The following is a 21,825-nucleotide window of genomic DNA, read 5'->3' as shown; positions in this document are numbered from 1 at the left end:
TTAGACATAAATAAAAAAGAAACTACAAGAAAGCAAACTTAGTAAAACAGTTAAATATCATCTTTAACCAAGAATTAAAAACAGAAAGCGAAGGCCCCTGACTAACTTACAACTGCAAAACATTTCAACTTTGGAGCCGCAACATCACCTAGCATTTGCAGCACATCCATGAAACAACATCACAATGGTCACTAATTTCTAATTTCAGCTACACTTATAAAACTGTGTAAAATCGCCTACAAAACAGAAGATATTTACATAAAATCGGTGTCTCTTGTCAATCCCTTATTAGTTCAGCTCCAGGGTCCACCTTTAGCTGTCTGCATAAAATTCAAGTCATCGCTGAGAGCCTATAGAGTGCCTAAAGGAACAGCTCCCATCTACCTGAAAGCTCTCAAAGGCTTATGTCACGACTCATTCAATCCAGTCAAGGGATTGCTGGCTAGCAACCAACACCAATTCAAGAAAGCCCAGATTCATTGCATGCTTGATTCATGATGGTGAAGCAACATGCTGATGGCTGCTAGAACTGGTAAATCCCAATCTACCATCAAGGAACCCCTTCTACTTCACAATTTCTGCACTTTCTGCTGTGTCTGATATCTATTTCAACCCTGTCATCCCTATTAGTGGCCTTTACTGAGGAGACAACAGCCAAATGCATAAAATAAAAAATAAAAATAAAAAAAAGAAGCGATTATTTCAAAGCAACATAAAAAACAGATTGCAGTAAATTCCCTAAAGACAGTATGGTGATCTACTTAAGTTATGCCTGAGAACACTGTCCTTAATTGTAGGGTATGGGGATGGTTGCATCATGTTGTGGAAGTGTTTTAAAACTGGAGAGAATAAAAAGAGGATATAACAAGAAAGAAAAATTATGTGAAAATACTGAAGCAATATGTTAAGACACAAATCATGTTAGAATTATTTTTATGATTCATGTATGTGCTTGTTAAACCCTAATAATACCTGCCTGTTACATGTTAAGTATATGGACAGAGTGGGTTATACTATCAGAGAACTCTGTCACTGTGCATTCAGAGTGTCCTTGATCCGGAACACTGTATTATTGTGATATGGCTGAGGCCAGTGATGTCTCCTCATTTTACAAACATGTGTATGATGTAATCATCTAAAAATGTAACAGGCTGTTTGTATAAAAGGTTTCTTTAACTGGTATTTGGGGCCGTCTTTCTGAAGAAGCGATCCAGGTGGTAAGCATGGCTATAATGAACATGAGCCATTTCTCTGATCTGAGTAAGATTGCAATTTCTTTAAAAACTGTCATGTTATTTAATATGTAGACAACATGAAGTGTTATTCAAAGTGTCTGTCCCAAGTGATCTCTTCTGAGGAAAAAATCTTGGAGAGAAAGCTTAAAGGTGTGAACATAAAGCTTTCTTATACAAATTTTAGAAGCAATAAGGACACGGGTAATTGTTTGAAATAAAAGTCACATCATTTCAGGTAAACAATACTACTGATAAATGATACTTGGCCCTCGACAATATTAACTGATGTTCATCTATCAGTAAATTAGTTGATTGGACTTATTGCACGTCAATATCACGGTACAGGATCTAAAACTTCACCATTTTTAACTGCAAGCTGATTTAAAATTATCCCTACAGAAGCTAAATATTTCAGTCATGGGGATGGGTAATCACACAAAAGATGCAGGAAGTTAATGAGAACACCTGAATTTACTTTACCTGGAGTCGTAATCAATACCAAATTGCAGACTTTGCTAAATGGATCATTATATAAAACACATATAAATTATGTTTCCTGCACATTTTTGGATCTGATCAGGCTTCCTGATGAGCCAAAAATGTACAACTGACTGGTTCTGGGGATGTTAAAACAGTTTTTCATTCTACATCTGAACCCCTTTCATGTAGAACATTTTCAATGGACTATGCCTGAATGCTTTGGACAGTGGAGATAGAGTCGAGTTCAACATTTGCAGGAACTGTGAACTGCCGAGCTTTGGGAAAACATGAGCCTTAACATGTACCAGGCAGGTATTATGAGGGTTTGACAAGTACATTCATGAATCATAAAAATAATCCTAACAACCACAAAGTTTATCTTGCACACTACCCTGTCAAATACAAGGAGACTTAAGAACGACGAAGTTGATGTTTTGGAAAAATATAGGTGCCAAAACAATGGCTTAAGTGTGGGAGCTGCTCATCCAATTCTTTTAAAGGCAGTGGTGCACATGTTTCTTTTATCCTTTGAGTCAATGAAATCACATTTCTTCCCTCAATCCAAGAATTTCAAAAACTCTTCCTCTCCTTTTTAATAAGCAAGCATAATCCAGATCTCTCATCTTGGTGATTTCTTTAGTCAATTAACAGCACATGATCATAACCTCAATCAGGAAGTGCTGTAATTGTATTGAATCTCACTTACATTATTGTTGTAAAGTAAACTGGAACACTCTCACTTAGTTAATTCATCAAACTTTATGTTTATAAAGATTTATTTTTTGGAAAATCAAGATATTGTTCTCAGTCATGTGCTTCTTGTACTTCTGTTGTCTAGCATAATGTCATCCCATCACTTTTTGTTCTATGATGTTTACTTAGAACATACTAGCTCATTGTGTAACACCAATAGCTGCAAACATTTAGTGTTATGTTTTCTTTGTTTGTCAGAGCCTGCCAGCTGGTTTTACAAGCATGTTTCACTGCTTGTATTTAGTTGCGCTTTACATTCAGGGTAACTCCCAGAATAGAGGGTTATAATCAAAGCCAAATAAATTAAGTTTTTTAATGTAATTGTCCTTTTTTATTTTGTTTTTAATTAAATGAAAGGTAAGGAAAACATGCATGAATCAAATTTAGTATGAAAATATTCAAGATATGATTTTCAAGCCAGCTTTATTTGTAATGGTGACTCAGATCTGTAAAACAACCTGTAACTGCCTGGAGCAGTGAAAATATGAGCCAAGCAGGTGTTTGCTGCCCTTTACTATCAGTAAGAAAAATTCAACAGCATCACAGGAAATGTTATCCAACAAATCTTACAGTAATCCTTTTACAACAGCTTATTAATCAGATAATAAGCAACAACAAAACACAAACAAACACACAGCTCAAACTCTTGATCTCCAACCGAAATGAGCATGTCTTTGCCTGCTTTGTCACAAGTCCTATATTGTGATTTGATAACCAGGGCTATAAAAAGAGTAATGATATAGATAATGGTTCATGGGCTGGAGAATTTGTGGCAGTATAGATGCTGCAATTTTAGTGAAATAATTTTGCCAACAGGGCAATGCAAGAGCATCTGGGCAGAGCACCCACTGATATGCTACAGCATAAGACAAACCCTGCATGCATATGAGTAAAATGAAAGTAAATGTTGCTTAAATGTAGGGGTTAGAGGATGACGTTGAAGTAAAAACCAGTACATGTAAAAATAGAACCTTGTGTTAAACCTTCAGAGTTAGAGATCAAACCAGTAATGCGAAAAAATAAAAACTTCTAACCTCTGGAACCTAAGCTAATTGAGAGCTAAAACCATTATATCCTGGTCAAAGCAAAAAAAGAAAAAAATTCAAGGTCAACACTGTCAAAGATAGGGGTCAAATCCAGTGCCATAAGTCTTATATATTTGCAGCAGGTCATTGCAGAAAAGCGTAAAATTGCAAAAAAAAATCTACAGCAGAGCAAACCTGATGCATAAAAGATTAACCTCTTCATACCAAAATGATCTGTCAGTAATAGGCACTGGATTAGATAGAGCTTGGGTTTTCATGGAAATGGAAAGCCCAATCGTACTAAATTATGTAAAATCCCAGTTGAGATGGAGAAAAACAATAAAAACAAACATAAACCAGAAAAAAGGTAAAATACAGATGGAACCGCATAAAAACACGGCCATATTCCACATTTATTGATAAATATATTGACCTAGAGTAGTGTCTTGCAAGTTTCAATGTGTACATCTATCCCCAGAAATAAAGGAACGGTAGCCCCATGAGTCAATTTTGTGATTCTGCACAAAAAATAAAAAGGGGCTAAAAATTATTAGGCTATTTGTAGCAGGCAAAAATGATTTTGGCCGCTGGGGGGTGGGGCTGGTTTACTAGGCTAGGCTATTTGGTCTCTGGTCTCTGTCTGCGCTTTTAAGAGCTTGAAAATACAAGACAGTTAATATAATAATATAAATTCATCCAAAAATGAGAAAGAATTTGAAAAAAAAAAACAGATTTTTTTTTTCACATAACAAAAGGAGCAGTCAATTTAGGTGAACTGCATTTGACTTTTACTGATAAGTCTTTGCTTGAAACAATCATCAATGAGTCTGTGGACAACAAATATTACTATTTTTTGACACTCATCAATGGCCGGCCACTGTTTCTGCATCTCTGTTACACACCCCTGGTACAGTGGTTATTACACAAAAGCAAGAACCCTATCCAACTATGCATACATTGATAAGCAGATATAATTATTGATGAGCCAAATTCTGAACGACTTTTGTAGACTCCACGACTCCCCCCAAAACGCTTTCGGCAAGAAACAAAATTATAATATGGCTGCTAATAAAAATGTTTTTTTTAATCATTTATGAGAGATGTGAAATAATACTATAGCAGAAGCACAGATCAAATTCAGTTCATCCCTATTGGGCTGGAAGAAACATCTAAATGACCTGCTTGCCCTTGATTCACTGTAGTATAATTTATGCTTGTATTAATGCACATAAGCTGTTCTGATTTCATGATTTAGCTGCTCCGTAACTCACTAACCAATAAAATTGGTGCATTTGCATTTATATGTAAGGACATTATGCAGGAGCTAAACTTATAATGACCCCTTTGTGCAGGTTATGTTTGCAGTGGTGTGTGAATGAAAATTATCTTTCAGCGGAAAGAAAAAAATATTAAATCCCACATAAATACTGTGAACACAATCTAATTTCTCTTTTAAAAACATAGAAATAACAAAAACAATCATACTACTGCTATTATTGAAGGAATTGAAGTGTCATTTCTGATACTCATTTATAGTGACTTCGATTTTGATGCAAGGGCTTTAGCAATGATATATCAAACAGATATTTATAGAGTAACAAAGTATGACAAGCTGATATCTGCTGGCTAATATGTTGGGGTAAAGTCTGCTGTCAGCTGATGAGCTACACATAGCCCTCCAACTGTGGACCTAAAGCAGTGTTACATTATTATGAGCCATAGGCAGTTATGGTTTTTTTCACATTATGACCATCTGTGCATTTTGTCATGATTGCAAACATTCACAAACAGTCTGATTTGTCTGTAAGCAAGGACAGCATGGAAGAGCCTATTGTGTAACATCAAGTGGGGAGGAGCAGAACTGCTCTACTTAATGCTTCATGAAGATACAGAAAGCTCCAGCTCTTACTTGAGCATCTCCTTGAAATTATTTCATAGCTGAAAAAAAAAAAAGAAAAAAGAAACAGCTCACCTGGAAGCATGTTTAACTAGCACCTGGATTATAAGTGCACTATCCAAACTATGTTTGTATTAAGGTATAATGATATAGTTGTGATAACTGAAAATCATAAACACTGCAGATATCATTTGTTTCATATTGAGTGGAGTTCATCAGCAGGTTCATCAGCAAAATCACAACAAAAAGAACAAGCAGAGCTTAAGTCATACTAATTGTGATTCGTTCTGTGTGAATGGGCTGAACTATTTTTGGTTTCTAACCAAAACTAGTTAGGATTGGTGGAGAGTAGAAAAACGGATTCTTTGTTTTTTTTTGTTTTGTTTTTTTTTTGATGATTTGCTTTATAACCTATAATCCAAATGGGTTGAAAAAACAAAGAATTACCAAAAAGCCATTTGTAAAGCTTACAATTCTTGAGAGGCACAAGATCAGGTAGATACAAGATTTATCAATTGCATTCAATCAACAGAATAGCTGATTAATATGATTGCATTTATTTTAGAATATATTCTGCATCACTTATAAATATAAATCACGTAAATCAAAGGATTTGAATAAGCAGTTGCTAAAGCTTTTCTTTACCCTTTCAATCTAGCTGTAATATATTTTCAATACTGATGTTTAAATTTCAAATCTTTTAGCACTAAAGCATATTTATTTTTACTTTGTTCAATATTTCTCCCTTATAAAAGCAGCAACAGTACAGTAAAACATCAGTAGGGATGCACTTTCAGCAGCTTGGAGAGATAAGATATGCTGGGAGAGCCCAGAGAGTCCGGTGCCGAGGCCTGGCTGGTGAGGCCGATCTAATTGGGATATGAACTTGTTAGGGAAAAGTGCTAATCCCTCTCATGTGCATTCAAGTCAGAAGGTAATGTCTCATTAAAACCACTCTGCTAAACCTCATCTGAGAAAACCATGGCAAGGAGTCAGATATGCATCCCACCCCCTCCAACTCCTCCAGCTCAAGGTGTTTTTCCAGCCATAAAAGGTCATTTTAAATGTAATGGTGCAATTATGAACAAATACGCATGCAGAAAAGCACAAAGGGATTAGGGATAGGATGGGAGAATATAACAAAAATCTTGAAACCATTAAAAATATCTTACAGCTCTCATTCGATCTGTGCCAAATCCCTGAACAACCCAGTCAACACATTTCTACTTATTTTTAGATATTTGTTTTGTTATATTTGTTTTTTAAAGCTTAGGTATGAAAAGTGCTCTAATTTTCCATGATTACAGTCCTAACGTTTAAGGTCCTCTCAGTGAGAAAATAGAGCAACTTCTAGAAAGACTAACAATTCTTCCAGCTGTATGATTTTAGACCAATTCACCACTGTCCCATCTCAACTGCACACTGCTGTCCAGCTGGCTAATAAAAGACTGCTACATCCTTCTGATGCCTGCAGGACAGACATTTAGCTGTTGGGAAATATTTATGAATACAAAAAACATGGTGAAAGTCATGGTGTTAAAAACTAAAGGTGGTACAATACCATTTCGTTCGTTTTCTATGTATGCTGTCATATTTAAAGTAAATGTGTTGCCCAGGTCTAAACATGATAGAATGATTGGGCATCAGGAAGAACAACTTCTTTTATATCTTTAAACTCTTTATGTCACATTTGAAGCGCCTTTTTCCTAAACAATGACTATGTTTTGGGTCCTGCTGTGTCAGGCCCAGCCATGTAACTTTTCATTGGATTTTAATGCATTTAATAATTTTTCCTTAATAATTAAGGATCAGATGATAATCTTTGTCAATGCAAACAGCATTGACAAAGATTGTTGCTTTGATATTTGAGTCTCTTCAAATCTCTAGCAATCTAGCAGTAAATGTTTGTTGTATATAGTGTAACAATAATGCACATCACCTCATGTATATGGCGTTAAACACTTCTACCTTTATTGTGTCTAAATGCCATTTCAACAAAAAAGCATAGTTGGACCGTAGAGCCACATTGTTTCAAAACTATTATTGAAAAGTTTTGAACATGCTGTCAACATCTTTAAAAATAAAATCTATGAGCTCAAGGTTTGTACTCATACTGATCTGAACAAGAGAATCTCATATAAAATGTATTCACGATGTTTATCCGGAGTGTGAGGTGAGTAAAATTATGTACGACTGGATGGATTCAAAAGTTAGGTCTATTAAACATTTTTTCTTCTCACTGGGAATCAGAGATACAAATGGAAAACATGGGACTTTAACACTACAACGTATTATTCCTATTCCTACATCTGAAAAAATATGATTCCAAAATTCCTTTATTACCCGGTATATTTTTTTATTTTTAGGTACAGGTGCAGAGCTACGTTAATCTTTTTATATATTTCTTTAGATAGAGATGTGACATAAGCGTCTCCCAGCGTGGTGCAGAGACTTTGTGCCTCAGTCATTAGATAAAATCTGATGAGAAGATTACAGTTGAAAGTGGCAGAGTTGAAGCCTGAAGAGACCGCAGGTGACTCAAGGACTTTTTCAGTCAAACAGAACAAAAATAGCAAAGGTAACAGGATGTGGAAACTTTCTAATTAATAGCGAAAACCTACCGTCTCATTTTTCAATATGTGCCACAACTCTTTCTTAACCCAAATTTGCTTTAAGCTATAAAATATCAATAAGCAGTTTTTATACAATAACACATGTACTACTTTTCTCAGAAAATAATTGTTAAACTTTATATTTTACCTCGCTGTTGAAAAATTAAACTGCATTATATTTTCTTCTTCATTACCAAGGCATTAATCGATTTTCACCCTTTCAAGCCGCAATTTACTCCTAAATCAAATGACCATTCTCCAGTTTTGATACCACTTTCATGATCATATGGTTAAACAAAAAATTAAATTATAAATTATATACCTAGTTATACAACCAAATCAAACTTTAGCTGAAATTGGTTTATCATTAATCATTCAACAACAAGTTTTAAGAACTGCATTTCAGGAATAAAAGAAGATTACATTGTTAACTTGGAGAATTATAAAAAAAAAAAAAAAAACAGACCAACCTGACTGGAAAAGATTCACAGTATAACATTTACATTAAATCCCAAATATGTAAAGTAAAGCGGTAAGAGGAGGAAGGAACTACATAAGCGAAGTGATGAGAACCCTCAATATACCGCAGCTCCACTACTCACTCTTTAATCTATTCTATCTCTCTCCTAAAACTGCTTTTAGCAGAAATCAATGTGAAACAGGCGGGAGGGAGAAAAAAAGCTTGAAGTTAATGGGAAGCAGAGTAAAAGGGGGAGTATCTCTTAATCCCTCTCTTCTCTCCGCCCTTTTCTAAATAATAAACGACACTGAGCAGGGGTTACCACTTGATGCTGGATTTACAAGTCTCTCCTCTGTGTGTGACTTTATCTCCTAGGGGGGAAAAAAAGCTTGGAAGTCTCACTTCAGGAGAGAAAGGTTTTAGAGTTTTTAGAGCCCCTGTGGAAGCAAACACATTGTCTGAATTCAAGATTCCAGGAATTCCGGGTCATTAATCTAAGCAATCTAAATTCCTTCCAGCTGTGAGCAAGTGATGGGAATGACACAGGCATGACGGGAAGAGCTTCATTTCAGCTGTTTCGGATGTTTTCCATGAACTTACTCATACGGTTGCTCTTTCTTTAATGCTCATTTATATCTTTTTCAGAGAGCACTATAGCAATACATTTTGGGCTGTATCACATATTAGCCTTTAGAGTAGTTTCGATTTTAACCAAGCACATTAGTGATTTGAAGCCAGAATTCAATACCAGTTAAAGGCAAATCTAAATACTTTTGTGTTAAGAAACCCAGCTAAACTTTTTGATTAGATATTGACTAAAATTTGGTTCAGTCAATCATTATTTTTGTTCATTCTACGAGTTTTCAGCAGAAATATTGATGTCTTAGTATGGGTTGTTTTATGATTGAAAATACCAGTTTACTATAGGTGAAGATCTGTCATTAAAATTATGGTCGACAGCTTTTTGCACTGGAGCAAAAATCTTGGTTTATATTAGGCTTTAGCTTGTTTAGCCACAACAGTACTATGCTACTGACAGCTAAACAACAGAGCTTCTTAACCCTTTCATTTCCAATGAGGGCCACATCTTAGATGAGATGTGAGGAAGGTGAACTAACGAGTGCTAATTGAACTGTGCTCTGATTGGTTATTTTCTGGTAGTTCCATAAACTGTTATATGATGGTGATGGGTGTTTAAAAAAAAAAAAAACATCAAAACCTTATGAACATTAAGTAATGAGGTCAAACATTTAGGATGCATCCTTTGGAAATTCATTTGAAAGGTTTCATATTACATCAACCATTGTTGGCATAAATAACAAATATGGGCAGAAACGTCCACAACCAGAAACTGAGAATTTGAATTACCCTGACTAAATCTTATCTGCCATTATTTATCTTGTATTATAAACCCGCTAACATAATATTTCTAATATATAACTAATATATAATTTCCTGTATATTCTGCATAATCTGTTTAATGTAGCTGTGCATGTAGCACCCATATTCATATTTATACATAACTTTTTACAGTCCCTAACTATTACTTTTTGCTTGTACATACACCTGTAATAATATTATATCCTGTATAGCACTTCTGGATAGATGCAAACCACATTTCGTTGCTTGTACTCATGACAGTGCAATGACAATAAAGTGGAATTCTATTCAATTCTATTAGTCTAAAATTTAAATTCACTACATTGTCACTGAATATTTTGAAACAACGCATTTGCTTTGTTTATTTTTTTCTTTTTACATTGAAAATTCTATTTTTCCCTTTTCACTTTGATTTCTAATATTCAATTTCAGTTTGAAAATTGAGCTACTTTGTCACAAGCAAACATGTCCTTAAAAAACACAGATTCATGGAATGATATATCACATCAGGTTAAATTAACTTTAAGGCATTCGGGCTGCAGTAGAGGACCACAAGGAGCTTGTAGATACAGTATCATTAGCAATGCCAAATGATCATGAATTGTCATGCAAGAGGTTGGCTTTGGTCAACTGCAACTGCTACCTGTAGCTATTATAAGCTAAAGAGACTAAATTAGCATTGGCAGGTGTAACATTGCGCATTTTCCATGCCGATATGGTCAAGATGGTGAATACTCTGTGGTTTAAGGAACCATTGTTTTACACAAGGAAACTGAATTTTCAAACTAAAATTAATCTATGGAACTAAAAGTAAAACAAGACAAATTTAATTTTCAAAGCAAATTAATTCAGTTACATATCATTGTATTATGTTTCAAATGACATTAATGGAGATTAATGTCTGTTTCTGATGGCACAACTTTCCCACTTTCTGTTCACTTTCAACAAAACAGATGATCTCACGAAAGAAAGGGGGGAAATGTTTTGTTATATTTCTACTCCAAAGGCGCACCCAGCAAAGGAGACTCTTGTGATAGAGAGTATCCTCTGCTTCTATAACAAGGGTCTGTGTGCTCCAATGACTGTATCTGTGAAGCTGTATCATTAATCAGTTGAAGGCTATTTGGTATTGAGTTATCAAAGCTTAGGGGCAGCGGTGGTTCTCAATATAGGCGCTACTGTAGATCTCACTGCTCAGAACAATAAGACCTATTCTAGTTTTTCAATGTGGGAATTATGATTCTACTCTGAATTAAAAAAAAGAATTGAAGCCATTTCCCAGTTCTTTATGAACTGTGATAGTGAAGAAGCCTTGCAATTCCAATTGAGTAGATTTTAGCTGCAAAAACAACTCCAAAAGAAATGACAAAAACAGAAAGAAAAAACATAATTTTTTTTAACACATAAATGCATTTAGTGTTAACCTTCGACAAAGTTAAATCTCTATATCACTTTAAAAAAAAAATGTTTAAATCTAAATAATTAAATTGTCATTGAAATGGTTTAAGTCAATAAAACGATTTAGTAGCTGGCAGTGTTAAGAAAGCAAATTTTACAATATATATATATATATATATATATATATATATATATATATATATATATATATATATATATATATATATTTATTTATTTTTTCCAAGTAATAACTGAATTTACTCAAGTAATATGATGGTGTAAAACAAAACAAAAAAAATGGAACCTCACAGTTATTTTAGAAATGAGGTGTCTGGGTGCTGCTCTTACTAATGTATAGAATAAGTAGGTAAAAAAAAATCTATAGGATAAATTACTTCCTTTTAAAGTGGTTTCTATGTCAAATATATGGTCTGCACTATAGAAGCGGCTGAGAATAGACAATTTAACCCTCATGAATTATTCATCTCCCAGAGCAAGCCAATCAATATCACAGCTCGCATACTGTTCCAGTTTCAAGTCACTGTGCTATTCCGCTAATCTGCTCATTCAGTATGGTGATCTAAAACAGACTGCCTGTACTTTCCTCTCTACTTAAAGTGCTATGCAAAGCTCCTCAGTAATTATTTCTGAAGGGGTGGGGCATCATGGAGCGCGTAAAAGTGGAAAAAAACTTTACAAAGTAGGGTTTAATCCAATCGAAACAAAACTATTCCATTAGCGAGTTTGATTCGGTTCAAATTAGAGTTGAAAATGAAATGATCTTTTGCGCTTCTTAGGCGCACCAAGACAGGGACATTTCTAAAACTGTTCTCTGCGTAGGCAGGAAGAGAGCTGCGACCGTGTCGGAACAAACGAAAGCAAACTGTTCAAGTAATCCTCAGGGAACACAGTAACAGACTCTGCTCTGCTTTATAACAGTTTAGCACAATAAATTAAAGCCAAACACAGTAACAGTTTTAACGTGATCCAATTTCAAGGACACTGCAGCTTAAAACAGCCGAGCAGATTTTAAGTGGAGACACGGAGCTCGCACAGCGCCGCATCGATGGCTGATCTACTTTAAGAGAAGAGAAACACAAGTGGTCGGATGGGGGCTGCTTTACCTTCTTGTGGCTTTTGCCGGTGTAGCCGCCGTACGGGCTGATTCCTGTCCTTGGCGGCACCGAGAGCAGCATTTTTACGCGGCGCTGTGTCCAGAGGAGCGGAGAGTCAGCTGACGTCAGTCAGGGAAATTCAGTCAGAAGAGCGGCGGTGATTGGAGTCGCTCTCTGCACAGCGCGCACACTCAGCGCACAGCGCGCGCACACTCAGCGCACAGCGCGCACACACTCAGCGCACAGCGCGCACACCAAGTGCACAGCCTATATGTTGATGTGTGAAAGCTAATGGCCCGTTCGTTCTGGGACAATCATTCAAACTCACAGTAACATCATAGTTTGTTTTTTTTTACCCACATATATGCTCCTGTTTGTTTTTTGGGTTTCATTTAAAACTCTTTTTCTGTAAAGATAATATAAACACCCTTCCTAAATGCACGAGACAGCTGATCTGAATTGTTTTTATTTATGATTTTTGTTTTGTTTTGCTTTGTCTAAGCAAATATTCTTAAATTGTTTTTTACCTTTTCTTTTAGGGGGGGTAGTGAGATTTGTTCTAATTTGCTCTCTGGATTTGCTTGTATTGAGATCTGCACCTTCAGCTTGATGAAGAACACATAAAGGTGAACACATAAGTCAGAAAAAGGAAGATTGGCTAAATGTTGTGGTGCTAACTACTACTGTGGAAGTTGAAAGCTTTTTTCTATTTCATCTAGTTAAACACAAAAAAAAGAAAAAAAAAAGTGCAATATAAGTATTAAAGCACTATCAGTTTGAGGAGATACAAAATATTAGATGTGTTTGTTCAATTTTTAATTCAATTCAGTTTATTTATATAGCGCTAATTCACAACACAAGAAATCTCAAGGCACTTTACAATTCAACCAGATCATAAAGTCAAAGTGATTAAAAGTTTTCAAAGGAAAACCAGTCATTTTGACTTGCTAACAAACTTGACAAAGTTTTTATGCTGGATTTCCTTCTTGATACAACCTGGATTTTAGCTTGGGTTCCCCGGATTAAAGTGAAAGAGTTAAACCTCTTCAGCATGGAGACTAATCTAAAACAGCTGGCACACCTTACCTCATCTACCTGGAGGACATTTGGCTGACATTATTAATCATTCTTTGCGTGTGGCAGCCAGGAGAGGCAGATAAATGATTTTGGGACACAGTGGTACTCTGGCATCTGTTAAAGTTTTTCAACTCAGTTCAGTTTTAAAATTGTTGTTTAATTTTTATATCAGTTTGGTCTTATCAGTTTGTCATAAAAAAATACCACATAGTTAGTGAAGACCTAAAATGGGCAGAACTAAAGTACATATTACCATCTGACTTTTGCTGGCAAATATTTTAGGGTATTACAGTGGTTAGAGTTACACCAAGAAAAAAATGCTTTTGCCATATAGATATTAGTGCTGTGTTTAAGTGATATAGACCCTAAGTTGGCAACATTGGTAAGTCATAGAGATGTTCGTACACAATCTGCCTTATTTTGCCTAGCTATCTAAAAATAGATTTTTTTCAAAAGAACTGATTTAAAATTTTAATTACATATATCATCAGAAAGGATCCAAGAACACAACCCTGTGGAACGTTTACATTGAGCCATATACTGTGATTAACTGTGGTTTTAGAGAACAGATCCGTCAAGCAATAAAAAAAAAATAAATAAAATACAGTCTCAAGGACGTAGTGTGAAAGTCGATAGTAGCAATGGAAAACCTTTGAAGTCAACTAAACCTCAAAATGACCATAAAAGGCTAGAGTTAAGCTTTTGCTTATAGTTTTCAAATAGATAACAAAGTCATCCACAATAAGGAAGTCTGAAAATTTATTTAAAGTTTCAGAGTTAGAACCAGCAGGCGAGACACTGAATGAACAAAATCCCAGTCCAAGTATTTAAAAATTATTACTTCATTACCATATGCTATGATGAAAGAAAGAAGAAAATCTAACATAATTTCATTTTAAAATATTTACATTTTTGTACTTCAGAAACAGTGGGAATATATGACATTTAGAAATCAAGGATGTGGCTAATCTTTGATAGCCAAATTAGCCAAAGATAGCAACTATTTACAGAATTTTTGTGGGTGAGGAAACCTTGCATGTTAAATAACAAAAATCAGACCAAACATAATGTACTCTATAAAGGAAGTATGCTCAATGGTTTCCTGGAAAATTAATGAGAAATCTTTTGTTTTGTTAAATTTCAATTAAAGACAACATTTTTATAATTAGCTGGACAAACACAAAATTTAAGTGACATGTCTAGTTTACGCTGCCTGCTGGAGCTAGGCACCAGCCTAATGAACACGTGGTAAAGAAGATGAATGGATCTTAAAAATTAAGAAATAAGAAAAAGTGACATTTTCTCTGGTGAGATAGTTTTACAAAAGTATGTTTTTATGTTTATTATACAAAAAACTTTACTGATTAACTGAGACAAAGAACGATACCGTATCAAATTTGCAAGTGAGTCACTTTTAAAAACTTAGTTATCCTAAAAAATAATACATACAATAAAGTCAGATTAAATCTGATGTGACACTATTTTTTTTTTTTTACTATTTTAAAACTTAAAAAGAAAATATCAGCTATTTTCCATTTTTACCAGCAGTCATGTTATCTGACAGTTCTTATCCTGTTATAAAAAGAGGTGTCTGTCTCTCATGAGGAGTTGCTTGGCAACTCCCCCCAATCTTTTGCCTTGTCCTGTGCACCCTGACTGACTGGTCCTTAAGTGTGAGGAAAGGAAATTATATGTAATTCTAACACATCCATTCTGTGTTATTAAAGATTTCAGACTCTCTCTGTATTTATTTCCAAAACATAAGGATGCACACAACCTCAAAGTTTGAATCATTAGTTGCATTTTCATAACAATCTGATTTTTTCCCCCCTGATGTTCTTTCTTACTAGAGATTAACTGCTTTCTTTTAGGCTGGACACGGTTAGGCTCATATGGGGCTGTTAGTCCCCCATGTTTTAATCGATGCATGAAATGTATTGATGTGGTGTGTAAGTGTTGAACCCGAGTGGCAGTAAATTCCAGAGATGAAGGCCAGTTTGGGGGGTGCAAATTACCAGTGAGAGGGAAAAATGTGGCTTGCCGGAAACATAGGTTAATCTAAAAAACAGGAATCAAAGAATTTTTTTTAAATGTATAAATTGAAGACTTGTGGAAAGTGTTTTTTTTATTTTTATGGCTGTTGGCTGATATGGGGGAGGGCTGCAGATAAGGGAGATTTAAGGTGGGGTCAGTGTCGGGGGTGAACACAGGCTGTTGTTGCATGCTCTGCATTCCTCAGGTGTTGTCAGCAATGTATGCTCAGTGATCATCTTGCCAGAACAAAGCCACTAATTTCCTCCCAAATCAAAGGCAGCAAGCAGGGAAAGCTTGTAGAACTGAAAAATAGGTGCAGCTTGTTTTTTTGTTTTGTTTTTTTTGTTTTCCCATGTGAGCATTATATAGTATTAATAAAAAAAAATGATAATAATAATAATGCAACAAAAAAGAAAAACATTAACAGGCATGCAAAACTAGTGTTGTGATGCAGATTGTGCTGCAAATGTAAACTCAGAATCTTAAATAACCTTTTTTTTTATTTACACATTTCTAAGCCATTGCTGACACTTGGATCAAAGAAAGTTCAGGTCCTTGAAGTGTCTGGGACTACTTCTCTCCCCCAGTCTCTCCCTCCTTTGCCCTGCTCTGACTCCTTGGTTGGCCTGCTAAGAGCTGAGGGATTGTGTGCAGATGTGCTTGGAAAGAGGCCAGCCCCTCTGCCATGGGAGAACATGTGGTCTGAGAGTGTTTACGCTGGCACTCTTTCAAGCTGTCTCCCACACAGCATGCTGGCGTCTGTCTCTCTCTGCTTGACAGTGCTCAGTCCTCCTCCTGTAACAAAAGGTACATTCTCAGGTTGAGGTGACACCAGATAGTATGCTGGTTTACAAAAAGGAGTGAGTGCAAGGTCTAATTAGCTTAAATTTCGTGGTATCTCTTGTAATTTATATTAAATGAATTGCAAAAAAGAATTTTGGCTAAAGAAAGAACATCAGACATCACTAACTGACCTTGAACAGATGGTATAAAAGGGATTTTGTGACATATCAGTGAGATTTTCTCAGATTCTTCACATTCTTCTCATTCTTCCCCATAATTCAGGTTCTGAAATAAACATCTGTAAATTGAAAGTCCCTCAGAAACACTACTTATCGACTTCAGACGAAGTGAAATCATGAAATTAATAAAAAAAAAAAATGTTCCTTTTCTATTACCCCTGTTTTTGGTACCTTCTGTCAAATACACCAAGAATGGGAGAATGCATTGCAAAGACCTGCAGAAGGAATAATGTTTCAGTGTTTCAGATATGTTTTGAAAATAGCAGTTCTCAGATTGGAAATGTGAAATCCCTCTTAACATTTCTTATAACATTTGACCCACTATGCATTCAAGCTTATGTTGGTTTCGTTTTTGTGTGAGTCAGATAACCAAATGTGCATTCCTTCAGGTATTATATGTATGCGGCGCCCTCTGTAGGTCGAGATTGTCATGCTGATCAAACATTTTATCCCCATAAAAACTATAGAAGTTATCAAAATTGATTCTTTATTTGAAGTTTAAGACAATCCAAAGAAACGTTTAAGACAATTATGTAAAATAGATGCAGCAAGATCATTGTCACAATTCTCGCTATCTTTGGTGCAGGTTGTTTAAATAAAAGTAGGCTGCTTTGTAAAAACAAACAAAAACTTTTTCTACATGAGGATCCTATTTCAATTGTTTCACTTAGTGAAATAGCTACATTAAAATTTTTTTTATTAATCATAAATATCAAATGAAATTATCTTATTTAAGAATCTGTATATTAAAAAAAAGGTGTGAAGACCAATTAAACAGTCAGAAATTATGGAAGGGTTAAATTTGTATTTCTTTTCTGGTTAGTTATCCATTGTATATATATATATATATATATATATATATATATATGATCTCAAATAAAGGTAATAACTACTAACAAAATAATATAAGGGAGGTTTTATAGAGATAGAATTTCCATATGTTAACTTAAAGCCTTCCTACATTAAGTTTTATTATTTTATTTCCATGCATGTGTGAATTCTCTTTGTGTATTCTAGTTTCCTCCTTAAGTCCCAAAATATGCATCTTAGGTTAACTGAGCCTAGGGGAAGACCTGTCCATAATATGCAAATACAGTTATGTGTGTACTACGCCACTAGGTGGCAGTCTTTGTTACAACATTTTAATGATAAAATACCACGTCGCTCAGGAGCCATTTACCTCGACCTAATATTAAAAAGAAAAAATCCATCGCGATGCAAATACTTGGACATATCCATTAATCTGATTTAAATCAAGTAAAGTATTTCCAACTATTTTCTATATCTGCACAACATGTAAGGTTAAAGGCAATCAGCTGCATTAAAGGTGGACGAAAGCAGACGTCATGTATACAACAATGCTTAAAGAACCTGCCATCTATGGAAACCTATTTTGTCGCGTGAAAACCAAGTCTGGATTTTTGTAGAAATTTTGAGCCATAATGCCCGCTGTAGGTAAATCAGTTGCAGCTCCGTTTTCTCTCTCACCTCCAGGGGTGAGGAAAAATTACAGTATGGCAGGCCATTTACCATATAATTAAAGCAAACGTGAACGCTCATTTACTTTGGATGTAAATAAGATATCATTCCTAGACTGGATATATCATTGCGAGTAAAACATATTTTTAAATTGGTGCTCATAACATTTTAAATGCTTAGTGTCCTCCAGTACCCAAAATAATGTTGTTGTTTTTTTTATTTTTGTTCACCTCACAGTCAAAGCATTGTATGGAATGAAATGGTATCCTTCAGGGGGCGTTTCTAACCTTCTATAAATAAACTGTTAAGTATCAGGAAGACATTTATACCAAGAAAAGAGAATTTAATGGGTTCTACTTTCAATCTACTTGTAACTAGGGTTAGGATTTGCAGTGCCTCAATACATTTTCTTCATTTCCGATACGATACACGAGCCCACTGCTCCCCCAAGATATATTGCAGCTTTGAGAATGGGCCAATACCGATATTGACCTTTTTGAGCTTTTATTACTTATTTTATATCGTAGGATGTTAAAAAAAAGGCTTGATCAAGTAAAAATACTAAAACAGAGAACAAAAGTCAACAGCAAAACAACTGACCTATGTAAAATTAACCAAGTTACAGAAACTTTTAACAGAAGCAAAGTGTTTATATCAGCATGAAGTTATCTGATATTTTAAATAATATCAGACCAATATCCAATATTAAAGTCGGATCGAGACATCCCTAATAGGATTGTGGTTATATGATTCCAAAAATAAATATTTCACTTAGAGTTATTTTTTGGCTTGATCTATACTCCCAACAACACAACATAAGTTAGAATGTAATACCACATAAGGTTCAATATAAACAGTTATTTAAAAGCATGCATGCAGCAATTAAAAAGAATATTATCACATCTTCTTCTTAATTTAATTCAGTTTATTTATATAGTGCCAATTCATAACACATGTCATCTCAAGGCACTTTACAGAGACTTTTCAAACAAATCATACTGTCAGATTGGTTCCAGATTTTCTATCTAAGGAAAGCCAGCTAATTGCATTAACTAATTGACTCAACAATCCCTCATATCAAGCATGTTTGTAGCGAAAGTGGAGAGGAAAACTACCTTTTAACAGGTCGACAAGGGTTCAAGGAGACAGAAGCAGACATACAAAAAGAAGCAGAGATACAAAAGGTAACTTTTGACCAGCTCCACAGACGACACCATCCTGGAAACACACAGCTGGGCAGACGAGCTAAAAGCCCCAGTAAGAGAAACAGGACTAAACTGAAAAACAGTTTAAGCTCCTACATCTATAAACAAAGATGTTTATAGGTCTTTTTTTTCCATGATGGTGTCACAGCCAATCAAGAACAGACCAGATCCAGCTAACTAAGATGAGAAAAAGCAGAGTGCATAAAGTTAGTGGTTGAACTAACAAATACTGCAGAAAGGGAAAATAGACATAGAAGGAAGAAGAAAGATGAAGAGGAGTCCCTATGTCCTCCAGCAGTCTATGCCTATAGCAGCATTACTATAGAGATAGCTCAGGATAACCACTCTAACTATAACCTATATAAGAATAATAACATGTAGCTGTGTTTTTTAAATAAAAAAATTTGAAGAATAAAACATATATAAAAATACAAAAAAGGAAAAACGAATTAAACCAAAACATGCATGATTAATACATTTGAATAAAATAAGAAGTCTACCAGAAAAAGTGTAAGAGGGTTTAACTAAAGAACAGAATCTCTAAAAAAAGAAAAAGAAAACAAACCATCCCCAAAACAAACCGTAGTGTCTGTACACATCTAAAGCATGTGTTTTCCTCTTCTTCTCCTTCTTGGATTTATTTCCCGTTGGCAACAAAGATTTAGTAGCATTGCCACTTACTAGTATGAAGTGTGGTTCGTGATGGACTATCTACTTAATAAACATATATATAATTAAGGGGGGAAAAAAAGAAAACAAAAAAAACGACATACTTATATATAACTTTCTATTCTACCCGTCTATATCATACACACATTCACCCTCTCTATAATCAAATTCTATGAAATAATTTAGTTTTCTTTCAAAATCAAAAAAATATTTGTATATATTTACTCCCCAAATTCTTCCTCTAAATATCAAATAAATTAATCTTTTCCTTAATACATTCAAACTGTCTCCTCATATATCTTCACTCCCTTTCATATTTATGACATTCCAGTATAACATGTTCTATTTCATGTTTCATATTTTCCACAGTAATCACATTTGCCAGTAGTATGCTTTAGAATTTTAAAAAGTGTTTAATTAAGTCTTGTATGCCCAAATCTTAACCTTGTTATCACTCTCTCCTCCTTTCTATGTCGTCTTCCATTTCTTCTTTTTCCTACTACCTTCTGAATTTTATAAAACCATCTTCCTGTTTTTTCTTCATCCCACATTTTTTGCAATTTTTCCATCAATTCTTCTTTAATAATACTCTTTCCTTACGATTTACTTGTTTTAACCGTAGAAATAATAGGATTTTTAATTGTCCTCTTTGCCATTTTATCTGCCCTCTAGTTTCCTTCTACTCCAATATGTGCTGGAACCCACACAAATACAACTATCCAACCCATATTTTTTTATTTTGAATAATGCATGAAATATTTCTAATAGAATATCCATCCTACTATCTGATTGATTATATTTACTTAATAATGCAGAGCTTAGCATGTGTTTTCAAGTTGCTGCCTGACTTTTATATGACCACTGGGGTTTCCATACCATAGAAAATTGAGTGGTTTGGGAACATGCGCACTTTTGTCCCTCAGTAATCCCATTTTGAGGAGTTGCGCGTTGCGTCACTGGCTCGTCCACAGTGCTGGGGCTCAGATAGGCTGACCATCCACTCATGCACTCACAGGCGCAGGGAGACGTTCGCGCTCCTTGGGAAGAAACGCGTTTGGGTTTTTTTTTTTTCCATTTTCATCTCAGCTTTTAGTTTATCACTAAGGGATCCAAAGCGGACTGGGAAGCTGCAGCGCTCCTTTTTGTAGGACTGGATGATTTGATTGTCAAGCACAGTGATTCCGTTACGCATCATGTTTGAACGCCGATAATCTGTTTTAAATATACATGACTGGACTGCTGCATCGCCCTTAGCCTTACAGGGCTGTAGTTGCTCTCCTTTTTTTTTTCTTTTCTTTTTTTATTATTATTGCAGGAACCCCGTTTAGGAGAGACAACCCTTTGGGTGCAACTGGAGGAACAATCGCACCCCGGACCATTGAGGGAGGGTTCGGATGAGGTGGTTCGGTTTTAGAAACCCAGCCAACTTTTCATCTTTTTGCTTCCAACAGCAGTGCCATTGGGCATTGCTCAGGAGATGGCGATGAGGTTGTTCTTCTTAGGATTTCTTCTCTGCTTGGAGGTCATGTCTTCTAATGGTGTTACCATAGGTAAGAAGCCTTATTTATTTATTTATTTTAGAAAGCATGAGCACTTCTGTCTGTTAAGGGGAAAAATACAAACAAAACATCCATGCATAGACCTAAATGGTGATCAAAGCTGTAGGAAAGCGAGAAAAAAAAAATCTCTGAAGTGGTTCTGTGTTTTCACCAGAACATGTTTGGTACATTTAGGTTTATTCTGGCCTGAAAATCTGCCTGCGTTTGTAGCTGCTGCTGTCTGTGCAGACAGAGAAAGGGCCTCCCTGTGAGGACAGCAGACAGTGAGGTTATTCAATAAATATTCAGCAGGTACCATCACAGCTCAGGCCTTGGCGACATATTTATTTTTGTTTATTTCCCTTCCATCAAAAGGTAACTACATCAAAAATATCCTTTACAGCTACAGTTGGGTGCAGCCATTCAAACCAACCTGCTGCTTCTCC

The 21,825-nt window shown here is 35.2% G+C and overlaps 2 protein-coding genes across 6 annotated transcripts in view; one reads left to right on the top strand and one right to left on the bottom strand.

The window, feature by feature from the left end:
• The window catches only part of LOC107092010 (RNA-binding motif, single-stranded-interacting protein 2-like), a 30,849-nt gene extending 18,325 nt beyond the window's left edge, over positions 1-12,524 (bottom strand). For 3 of the 4 annotated variants that reach the window (XM_015386279.1, XM_015386289.1, XM_015386297.1), the window contains exon 1: positions 12,365-12,522. In XM_015386279.1, coding sequence (XP_015241765.1) covers positions 12,365-12,436 — 72 coding nt within the window. In that variant the 5' untranslated portion in view covers positions 12,437-12,522. Of the gene's footprint in view, positions 1-12,364 lie in introns of all 4 variants that reach the window. The other variant, XM_015386304.1, reaches the window with a different exon arrangement.
• An 8,306-nt stretch (positions 12,525-20,830) lies between these two features.
• Positions 20,831-21,825, top strand: part of LOC107091821 (low-density lipoprotein receptor-related protein 1-like) — a 114,514-nt gene continuing 113,519 nt past the window's right edge. Inside the window, exon 1 of one of the 2 annotated variants that reach the window (XM_015385992.1) lies at positions 20,831-21,391. In XM_015385992.1, coding sequence (XP_015241478.1) covers positions 21,319-21,391 — 73 coding nt within the window. In that variant the 5' untranslated portion in view covers positions 20,831-21,318. The remainder of the gene's footprint in view (positions 21,392-21,825) is intronic. The other variant, XM_015385999.1, reaches the window with a different exon arrangement.

The sequence above is a fragment of the Cyprinodon variegatus genome, unplaced genomic scaffold, assembly GCF_000732505.1.
Source record: "Cyprinodon variegatus isolate N-32 unplaced genomic scaffold, C_variegatus-1.0 Scaffold16, whole genome shotgun sequence".
NCBI classification, from domain to species: domain Eukaryota; kingdom Metazoa; phylum Chordata; class Actinopteri; order Cyprinodontiformes; family Cyprinodontidae; genus Cyprinodon; species Cyprinodon variegatus.
This window is presented reverse-complemented; position numbering and strand designations above follow the sequence as displayed.